This window comes from Rhipicephalus microplus, chromosome X, assembly GCF_043290135.1.
Source record: "Rhipicephalus microplus isolate Deutch F79 chromosome X, USDA_Rmic, whole genome shotgun sequence".
Taxonomy (NCBI): domain Eukaryota; kingdom Metazoa; phylum Arthropoda; class Arachnida; order Ixodida; family Ixodidae; genus Rhipicephalus; species Rhipicephalus microplus.
In genome coordinates this window covers 186,532,304-186,543,468 of record NC_134710.1, presented here as the reverse complement: position 1 = coordinate 186,543,468, position 11,165 = coordinate 186,532,304, and the positions used below count along the sequence as shown (strand labels likewise).

General features: G+C 44.6%; 1 protein-coding gene across 2 annotated transcripts in view; it reads right to left on the bottom strand.

The window, feature by feature from the left end:
- Positions 1 to 8,615: 8,615 nt before the first annotated feature.
- RabGGTa (Rab geranylgeranyltransferase subunit alpha) overlaps positions 8,616 to 11,165 on the bottom strand; it is a 112,154-nt gene continuing 109,604 nt past the window's right edge. For both annotated transcript variants that reach the window (XM_075878354.1, XM_075878355.1), the window contains exon 13: positions 8,616 to 9,052. In XM_075878354.1, coding sequence (XP_075734469.1) covers positions 8,898 to 9,052 — 155 coding nt within the window. In that variant the 3' untranslated portion in view covers positions 8,616 to 8,897. The remainder of the gene's footprint in view (positions 9,053 to 11,165) is intronic.

The window sequence follows — 11,165 nt, the reverse complement described above, 5'->3', positions numbered from 1 at the left end:
AAAGGGGGACAAAGCTGACATAAACAACTACCGTCCTATAACAGTGACATCAGTGGTCTATAGGCTGGCGATGCAGATTATAAAGGAAACACTGCAGGCATGGATAGAGGATGAGGGGGTGCTGGGAGAACTGCAGAATGGGTTTCGGAAACACAGGAGGTTGGAAGACAATCTGTTCTCACTGACACAGTGCGTCGAAATAGCAGAAAAGGAAGAGCAGCCCCTGTGGCTAGCATTTTTGGATATCAAGGGAGCGTATGATAGCGTGGTTCAAGAGGACTTGTGAGGAATACTGGACACACTAGGTGTAAAAGATAGAGTCATAACCTTTTAAAGAATATCTATAAAGGTAACAATGTAGTTATAAAGTGGGAAAAACAGGTATCCAAGCCTGCAGAGGTGAAACGGGGACTTAGGCAGGGGTGTCCACTGTCACCCTTGTTATTCATGATGTACCTACAAGGATTAGAGGCCAAATTAAAGGGAAGTGGACTCGGCTTCAACCTCCCTTTAGTCAAACAAGGAAAACTCATTGACCAGGCACTACCAGCAATAATGTACACGGATGATATTGTGCTGATGGCCGGCAACAAGGAAGATTTGCAGAGATTGATGGACATCTGCGGTAATGAGGGAGATGGGTTAGATTTCAGATTCCGTAAAGAAAAATCAGCAGTCATTTTAATGATAACGAAGGTAGTGAGCTTAGAATACAGGAGGTCACGCTAGAGAAAACAGATAAATACAAATATCTAGGCGTATAAATAACCAATGGTCTCAAGTACCTAAGGGAACACGAAATATACATGACGACTAAAGGTAACAGGAATGCAGCGGTGATGAAAAACAGGGCACTATGGACTTACAATAGGTATGATGTTGTGAGAGGGATATGGAAAGGGTCATGGTTTCTGGTCTGACGTTCGGCAATGCGGTCTTGTGCATGAGACCAGAAGTTCAAGCAAGATTATAAATTAAGCAACGCGGAATAGGTAGGCTTGCCTTAGGAGCTTACGGGAATACACCAAATCAGGGTGTACAAGGTGATATGGGATGGACATCATTTGAGGGCAGGGAAGCTAGCAGCAAGATAAAATTTGAAAAGCGATTGAGAGAAATGGGGGAGTAGCATTGGGCTAGGAAGGTTTTCAGCTACTTGTACATGAAGAATGTCGATACAAAATGAAGGAAGCGAACCATAAATTGACAGGTAAATACTTAGAAAAGAGCAAGGGGCCAAGCCAAAAAGAACTATCGATTAAGAAGAAGGGGAAGAAGTCCGCACTATGATTAAGAAGTCCGCACTTAGAGATCTATCGATTGTTTAGACAGGAAATTATCAAGGAAAGAATGTATGATAATATTCGGGGTAGTTCTTTACTGTTTGAAGCTAAGACTGGAGTACCGCGAACCAAGACTTATCGGTCCTAATACGAACATGGTATGCAGTGCGTGTAGAGAGGAGGAGGAAACTGCCGAACACCTGGTAATGTTCTATAAAGCGCTTCACCTTATAGTTCAGGATGATTGCGCAGAGTTTTTCAAAACACTGGGATTTAGGGACAGCGAGGTCAAAATAGACTTTAAGCAGGCAGAAATAACTAGAAGGAGGTTACCTGATTGATGGCTGAAATGAAGGCACGAGTGAAAAGTAAATGCTTCACTGCAAAGTACCAGTCCTCAACTTCACTATTTAAAGGGGAAAAAATATAAATCTAGTTGTTCGTTCACTAAGTATTATGGTTAGGGGGCGTTAGCCGCCGCCCGATCTAAAGAGTATAGCTGTATCAATCAATCCACCCATCGACAGCAGAGCATATGGGATTCCATAGTGCGCATGTGTTTTTTTTTTTTTCCACGTACGAGCGAGAATAACCACCCCAATTTTGTGGCTGAACTGAAGGAAAGTATTTTTCGGCGGACACCGCGGCAGACAGCAGAGTGCATGGGATTCCCGCGTGCGCATAGTTCTTTTTTTTTTTTTTTTGCGTACGAGCAAGCAAGCATCTTTGCCAGAATCTTCTGGCTGAATAACGTATTTTTTTTGTTACTGCATTTATTTTGGTCCCATTTTCGAAGAAAAGCATGTCAACTACGGCATTTTCCTGATAGGTAATTGTAGAATGTATCAATTCGTCTGTGGCAGTGATACTTTTTTTGTCTATGGTCCGTTTTGGCTCAGTACTAAACACCTCGATTCGAGAAATATTGAGGCATTCTAGCATTCCTCTTTTCTGGAGACTTGTATAGGGCAAAACTGGGCTAAATATTATCGTTGATTATTATTGCTCTCCTAACCTTTTTCATAATTTTACTGTTATATCACATACGGATATTTATGAGGTGGTCAACCAAAGCGCAGCTAGGCTCTACGTAACTGAGTGCCCTGGTCATGTCATTAAATTAAGGTACATGTGAAGTAATTTTGCCAGAATATTGTATAAGGCTGCGATACAATATTGCATAAGGCTTCGTTCGATTCACGAGTTACACGCACATAAATGGGTCATTTTCTTGTTCCTCTCGTGGAACTACCCCTTATTTACATTGTAATGCTGTTTAGAGACTTATCACAGATGCACTGACGTAATCACAGCTGCAGCGCGTAGCGCGACATGGTTTTACTGCTTTTAGGAACGAAGCTCTTTATAGCATCACTTGGGCAGTCATCCTTCTACACAGCGTAGCCAGCATATTCACGGAGTGAATGATATGATGAGTGGGGCGAAGGACGGACGGATGGACAGATGCTTCGCCCCACTAATCATTCACTAAGTGCATATGCTGCGATTTTGTTTATTTATTCCTCACGCACCGAACAGCGTTTTGCTCCTCATTGAAAACGTGCTTCATCTATAGGTGAAACCAGTTGGGGCGAGCATGGCTAGACAGCAGGCGTGCCAGCCTAAGAAGCGAAGAATGCTTATAAGAAGCAAGAAAATCACGTCGTGGCGCAGCTGTGATTACATTAGGGCATCTGCAAGAATCCTCGAAACAGCATTACAATCAAAAGCAGCGCTATAGTTCAATGAGATCCAGAAGAATCCATTCAATCAAGTGTAAAAAGTAATCTATGAACATAGAATGCGGCACTCGAGACCTCGCTTGCACATCACGCTGCCATTTGGGTTCCGACGCCAGGAAACCGAGCTAAGCGAGGGCAGCGAGCATCGGCAGCTTGGGCAGCTCTGCGCAAGCATGTGGTCTGTTTATATTGACCTCAAGATCGTGGAGTGGCACCCTCTCGCTTGTGACGTCAGTTTGTGGACTTTGCTCTCGACCGTGCAGCAGCAGCCACTGCTCCTGTGCACAGATCACCTGCTTCTGGCGGGAACATTGTCGAACGAACACCCTCGAGAGGGCCAACTGACGCCCACAACAAATGTTTAGAGTGGAATTATCAGTTTTTCTTTTTTGTTGCAGCCCAAACGACAGGGCCAAGAAACCTTCTAGATGGCTGATGAGTATGCTGATGCCACCGACCGCATTGCAGGCAAGAAAGCGAAACAATGTGTGAGTGTTCTCGCTCGTCATCTGCAGTTTCCGCCGTGTGATACTAATTAGTTTGGGTGTTTCAAAATTTCAAGCAGCTTGCCTTTCTCCACCATCTACAAGCATGTAGATACAGCTAGCGAGATGTTGCAGTGGTTTACAACACAGGCCACGTTGAATGTGTGTAGCCGATGCCGTAAATGGAGATCCCATCACTGTTGCAGCTCTGCTACTCCAAACACGTGGACTTGTGTGAACCCGCCACACAACTTCCCCATGGTGATCGAGTGCTGTGCAATGGTGAAGTACTGCTCTGTGCCTCAGTGTGCTTTGTCCGCCCGTGAAAAGGATGTTAGCTTTCACAACAGTCCTGAAGAGAAGGACACGCCGGCCCTTTTCCTCTGGACATTTTTTTCTGCAGTGCAACGATAGTGACAGTGAACACGAGGATATGTGTGAGAATCACTGATTTCTGCCACTCTGACATTCCCAAACAACACATGAGATAATTACTGCACAGCAGCTGTTTAAATTACCGCTTTGGCAGTCAATCAAGCGTTCATGGCATCTGCTAGAAATGCAAAGCAGTATCAATCTACCAAATTTGAGACAATCAGGCTTGAATTGCAGTTATGGGCGTTGGCAGGGCGCAAGCCAGTGTTTTATTGCAGTAAGAAAAGTCTAGAAGGGTAGGGGCTGGTGCGACTTGGCAAGGGGGCAAGTTCCGCCTTAATACACCCCCGGCCGATGCAAATGACTGAAGTTTGTCATAGTAATGTTTGTTCAATGAGAGCAACCCCATGAAGTAGTTCATATTAATACCACACAAGGCCGTCGCTCGGGTTTCAGGATACTATAACAAATAGCAACTAGTCATTCTTTATGCCACAAATATCATGTGGCAATCTTTAGTGATTGTGCACTAAACAACAACAGCTGGTTTCGCTTATGAATTTATGGTAAGCAGTGCGCTAGGCGCAAGCTTGTCTTGATCAGTAAACTACATATGACCAAGGGCTTTTTGACGGCTGAATGATGTCATCATTGAGCATTTTCTGGACTTTTTCTTGGATTGCTTTGCGTTCTTTCGGTGCCACGCGGTATGGGTTTTGTGTATTTGGTCTCGCCATCTCTTCCGTTATAACTCGGTGCTTTGTCAGTGGCGTTTGATTTACCCTCGAGGTCGACGAAAAACAATCTTGAAACTGGCCGAGAATATCCAGAAGACTCTGCCTATGCGCTGGCGATAAATCTGTGCTCACGTCGACAGGCAGTGGTGTTGAAGCGGCCGGCGTCTCTGCCTGTTGTACTGCGAAGCACTCGCAGAATTCTACAATTTCTTCGAAGTATGCAACTGTGGTACCCTCTGTAATGTGTCGACGTTCGTTGCTGAAGTTTGTCAACAGGACCTCTGCTTGCCCAGACACTACACTGACGAGACTTCTGGCAATAGCGATTCCTCGAGAAAGTAAAAGCGTCGATATTTGTTCTGCGACACCTTCTCCAGTATGCTGCGTGTTACACGTGACAGAGACGAGGCGGCATGACAAGGGTGGCATGGCCACGTCGTCAATCACGCGCATGGGCTTGCGCTGCAGCGCTGCGCTATGGTCCGCTGAGAAGGTCAGTACACCGTCCGGTATATTTATGATGGCACCGTACTCCCGCAAGAAATAAATACCCAAGATGGCCTGTTTACAATACTCAGAAAGAATAACGAAGGTTGCCACGAATGATGAATCCCCGATCTTGATTCGTGCGGTGCACTTTCCGGTAGGCGTCAGCAGCTGGCCTCCGGCTCCTCTAATTTGCGGCCCCTTCCATTCCATTTTTACCTTCTTGAGTTTGTTGGCCAGATTCCCACTCATTATTGAAAAGTCCGCACCAGTGTCGACCAGTGCGGTCACGTCGTGACCGTCAATTGAAAGTGTAATGTCGGCGGTGACAATCTCGTCTTTCGTCGGTTCATTCGAAATGCGCGGTGCTTCGTGTGGCGGTAATGGCAAATTTTCAAATCTTCGGCAATTCGCAACCTTCCCCCCTAAGGTCGCTGCTTTTAGTTTCCCCGGCGTGGACTGGGAGATCTTCCTCTTGCCATGTCCGTGGTGCTACCTCTATTAGATTGGGGAAAATGACCTGTGGAGGGCAAGCGTGACCGGAACCCAGGAGAAACGTCTCGCGGGATTGTCGTGCTCGTTTCAACGTTGCGTCTTCCGTCGAAATAGCGCCGAGGGTTAGTGGACGGAAATCTTTGATACCCGGCAACGCGATGAGGACAATACCACGCGATGTGGCCTGCTTCCCCACAATGGAAGCACAAGGGCCTGTAGTCAGGGGTACGCAATATGTCGGTTTTACGAAGTGGGGGTCGCATCGGCGTCGACGTTTCCCTGTAGTACCAAGGCACTGTCGGCGGCTGTTGCTGGTGGTACTGCTGAGGTGGCGGCACGTTAGATCTAGGCTGTCGACGGAGAATATCTGCATATGTTGGCCTAACTATTTCAGTGTTCGGCTCAGGAAGTGAAAGCGCTTGCCTAGTTTCTTGGCGAACAACTTCTGTGACCGACGCAATCGCGCAGTCATTCGGTGTGGCGGCGAGCTTCTTCACCTCTTCTTGCACAATTTCGCGTATCAGGTCACGCAAAGAACGCTCCTCAGGTGTCACAGTGGTCACGGCGGTTGCGCTGATTTGTCCACTGTTGTTTGGACGGTCGTACTGGCGGTACCGTAGCTGTAGTGCGCCTCCTTCGGAAATTCGTCGACGCTTGAAGGTGGGTTCCGTACGAGACCAGCAAACAGCTGCTCCTTAACACCACGCATGAGGTGGCTAATCTTTCTGTTCTCGGACATATCGGGATCGGCTCTATGAAAGAGTTGAGCCATGTCCTCAACAAACATAGCAACAGACTCGTTGGGCTTTTGAATCCGTGATTCGAGGAGTCGTTGTGCATGCTCCCGCCTTTCGGTGTTTGCGAAGGTGTCCAGAAACTTCCGCCGGAACTCGTCCCACGTTGACCACACGCGATTCGTGAACCATGTGCGAGCCCCGTCTTGAAGAGGGAAATACACATACCCCAACTTATGAGCGGCGTTCCACCCGTTAACGTTGGCTGTGCGCTCGAACTCCTCAAGCCAGTCATCTGCATCCTCATATGTGTTGCCATGAAAGTCCACAGGAGCTTTAGGGGTGAAAACAGTCACCTGTGTCGTGCTTGGGCTCGTCATGGTGGGGCAACTGCTTCCCGGCGCGATCATGTTTTCCGTCCAAGGACCGAACTCTGGGCTCAGGCCTAACAGGCGGCGGCTGGCGCGGTGAACGGGTGTTTCGACGAGCGGAAGTCTTTGTGTACTAGATCCCGGGCTGTTCGAAGGTGTCCTGGACATGTACCCAGCACCTCCACCAGTGTCACGACGCAGACACAGCAGGAGTCTGATATAGAAGAGCTCACTTTAATTAAAATGAAAGGCGCTCGTAAAGAGGACCAGGCAAGAGCTTCGTCTTCCTCTCTGGCTGCACGAGCTCTCCTCTGCAGGTTGAATGCGGCAATACGTACGTACACCAACCAATTATAAAGCTATAGTGTCAGATGTCCTGCACTACTCAGCTGTGCTCACGAGGCGCACTTAGCCGAAGTGATTTGGAGGCGTCGGCGTCGGTTCCCTGCCTAGGGGCCTTCGCAGTAAGTTTTGGGATGGCACCTCACCTAATTCAAGTCACCTACGCCTTTAGCCTGCGTGCAATGAATGGCTGAAATACTGGCGAGGTGCTGAAACACGGTTGCAAGCTTACCGGAAAGTGGAGCGTCAATAGGGCGAGTGTAGCAAAAATCACTGTCAGCAAAGTGCTTGCCGCACACGGTCGATGAAGACGTGATGCGTTTTTTTTACTGCACTGTCAAAAATTTTTACTGCACCGTCATCTGTTCAGGCCAAAGAGAACTCGGTAAAATGAATCGGGCTAGCATCATAGCGGCACCCCAAAATACTTCTTCCAGCGTGGACAAGCCCAGCTCATTTTCGCTGGGCTCGCCTTTGGAAGAAGTGGTTCAAACCATATGGACAAGCTTAGCTCGTCTTTATTGGAAAAGGATTAATGCCACAATTCAGGAACTTCAGCACAGATCTAAATAAAAGTGCCACCATGCCCCTGCATGTATGCAGCTTTACTTCATTTGAGCAGAGCTGCCAGCAAAAGTAGTCGTAAATTCTAGAGTTACGAATCCCCATGAGAAACAATCAAATTTGCATCTAAGTAAGCAAAACAGAACACTGGTTCTTTCATACAGTTCAGCAGATTACGAACGGCAAAGACTTGCGATATGATGTATCATGCCTTTGTCAGTTAGATCCGAAAACTTTAGGGCAGAAAAAAAGCTGCTCAATCAATAAATGTTCCGTTATGTTCACTTTCTTTGTGTCACTCATCATAGTTTCAATTACCACATGCACGGTCAACAGTTCACAATGCCAAGGAGAAAGGGCAACCTTTCCTTTTTTTGCTATTACCTGTTACAATAAGCACTGCCCAATAAATGCCGAAGTACCTTCTGATTTAATCTGCAACAACCTAAATGTAAAGTACATTTACAAGCTTTTCTCGCCGCCACAGGTCTCCTAACGCATCTGCCTTAGCTTTAGCAGACACTCTCAAAACTAGATTTCCATTTGTTACTGCCGTTACCTTTCTCTTTCAAAAAAACTTTTGCTGTAAAGAAGCTTGCAAATAATAAAAATTATGCATACATTGCAGTTACTACTCTTTATCTTCAACTTATATATATTCTGCACAGCAGGTAACTGTAAAGCGCTAAGTAAGACATTATCTTTACACTGAGCTGCGGCAGGAGACAGCGACAAACGTACTAGGGACATTAATTTTGTTTACAAAGCCTGGTTCATATAACACAAAGCATGGAAGACTCTAGGATGAGGCTACAAACGTGCAAAGTCATCAAACGTGTGCAATTGGAAAAAATTGTGAAGCCATCAAAGAACGGACACCATGAGTTGCTTCACCTACATTCAAGTGATGTGAAGTGAAATCTACAATGTTAAAACATTCAAACAATAAGGTCTTGCTTTCGGTTATACTTATTAAAGTCTGAAAAAGCAGTACAAGTCAGTTTCTACACAACGTGCACTTTATAAGCACCACCATTTATTCAGAGTTAAATAAAAAAGTTGTAAAACTATTTTTAGGTTGAGTCCGTACAGATTTAGCACCTCTCACTTAAGGCAGATCAGATTAAGTCAGCCACCTTCAAGGCATTTCACCGAGGTATAACATCATAAACAAAATGGGATATGCTACAGCATCGAAAAGTTGCACTGAAGGAGTTTGTGATGAACTGCTGCAGTTGGCTGCATATGCTCAGCTCCACTTCATCCACACCATAAAACTATAATTAGCTTGACAAAAGAAATGCATCCAAGAATTTAACCTGAGGGAGCAAAACTTCAACATGATCCTTGCACTTTGGAATGGGGTTTCCTTCCAGGTTTAGCTCAGTCAACATGAGGCATGTCTTCAGAACAATAAGGCAGTCCTTGTTGCATATTCCTGAGGCAGTTGTTAAGGCTTCTAAATCATGCACATCATTGAACTTCTGGTGTTCTAAGCCATGCCAGTACTCATATATTTAGGGTTCAGCATACAAGCTGAAACTTTCAATTCTAAAAACCTAAATGTAAAATCACATTATAGCAAAAAAATCTCCATAATTATGATCATCAATTATAGAAATATCAATTCATTCTAACCAGTAACCTATATACAACCTTAACAAGACACAGGCAGAATATGATTCAGTTTGTGATTAGCATAAAACAAATGTGATAAATACCAGAGTGCAAGACTTCCCAGACTTGAAAGATAAAGTAGTTCATGACAGTGGATGCTATTGGAAGTAAAAATGCCACATTCATACTACCTTCTAGCAATATGACAAATTAAGAACAGGAAACACCATCTTCTTCTTTGCTGGTTGATAGGGCCAGGTGCCATGTTTTGTTCCTGTATCTTATTGTGTGTGGTATGTTGGGAGTGTCCATTTCATGTGTGTAACTATTGGTGACATCCTGATTGCCTTAAATCTGTTTATAAGTCGGAGAACTTGTGGTCCACAGAAATATTCGTGATGCAGATCAAAACGAAAGGGCCATGACACCACACCCTCTTCCTGGTTCAATTGGTGGTGCCTGTTGCCTTTTTGTGTAAGGCTTCAGTGTTTCTCATTTCATGAGCATCTATGATGTAAATAGTAACACTGCCACAACTCAACAACACATCCAATTACTCTGCCAAAATCACTGAATTGAGAATGACATTTTATAAACAGAGTAATTTATTTTCTAAACTAGTACTCTTACTTTTACAGTAGACTGCTATTTCAACAGACAAAAATGAAAACTGCATCTTGTACGATACATGCACTTTAGTCGGCACTTAAAATCGGGCACTAAGTACTGGGACTTTGCTTGTCAAGATCACAATCCGAGTATGAGACATGGCTTTGTGGAGAACTCCAGATTAAATTTTTTAGATGTAGGGTAGTCCAATTCGAATGTGGCAAATATGCAGCCATGATGATGCTTTATGTTCAGCAGCACAACACCAAAGCCACTGGCTTGCTCGATCAAGATGAGGCAAGTGTTTACAAATAGAAATTGATGCTTGCAAGCAAATACGACATGAATCATGCTTACATTACAAGATGTTATTCAGCACTGCTGAATCCAAGAATGCTTATAAAAAAGAAGTGCATATACAGCGTCTTAATGCACTTTCCCTTATCTGATGAGCTATTCTAGCTGAGTGGATAAAACATCATTCACAGAAGCAATAAAGATGACAAGTACTTTTAAGTCTGGATCCATTCGGTAGCAATTCATTTGACTTTGCAATGTCTAGTTCGTTGAAAGTTCCGTAAATACGATAACATAGAGGAATAATCATTTAAGGCCATAAAGAGTGGTGAAATCAATGCTACGGGAAGAGCAGTGGTTTAAATTTCACAGTCATGGACAACATAGCTGTGTAAAATTACTGCCAGCTCCGCCATTCCCGCCTGGAACAAACGTGCGACTGCTATGGCGATTTCAGATGCACATACAACATAGACACAGCAAGCTCATTGTGGTAATCAAATATAATGCAAAAATGTCAGCACTGACGAAGTGCAAGATATATGAATTATTTCATTGCATGCAGAGCTGCACAATGCTATGTTTGTCTAGGGAAAGCAGCACTTTATATGTGGGCCGCAGTTAGTCTCATTAAACCTGCCTACTGAGTGAATTTCCTTTGTAGGCAATACCTCCGCAGAAATAAGAAGTCTTGCTGAGGCAGCAGTTCATTAGTAGGTGGCTTCTAGGGTTACTAAAGGCAGTGCACACCACCAACTTAAACTGCTAAAAAAGTACCAGCTACAAAGTATGTCAGCAATCCGTGCTGATGTTACTAGAAAAAAAGTGACATGTAACATAGCATACGTGTACAAACAAATGTGCACCACAACACTCACTACATGAAAATATGTGAGACGATGTACTCTGTACCCTACGAGAGTATTGCATAAAAAACTGATTTCTGTAAACTTTCAGTGTTGTTCATTTCATTACCACCCTACCGTTTCCTAACGTTTTGCATCCCCTCTTATGTCTAATATAATCCA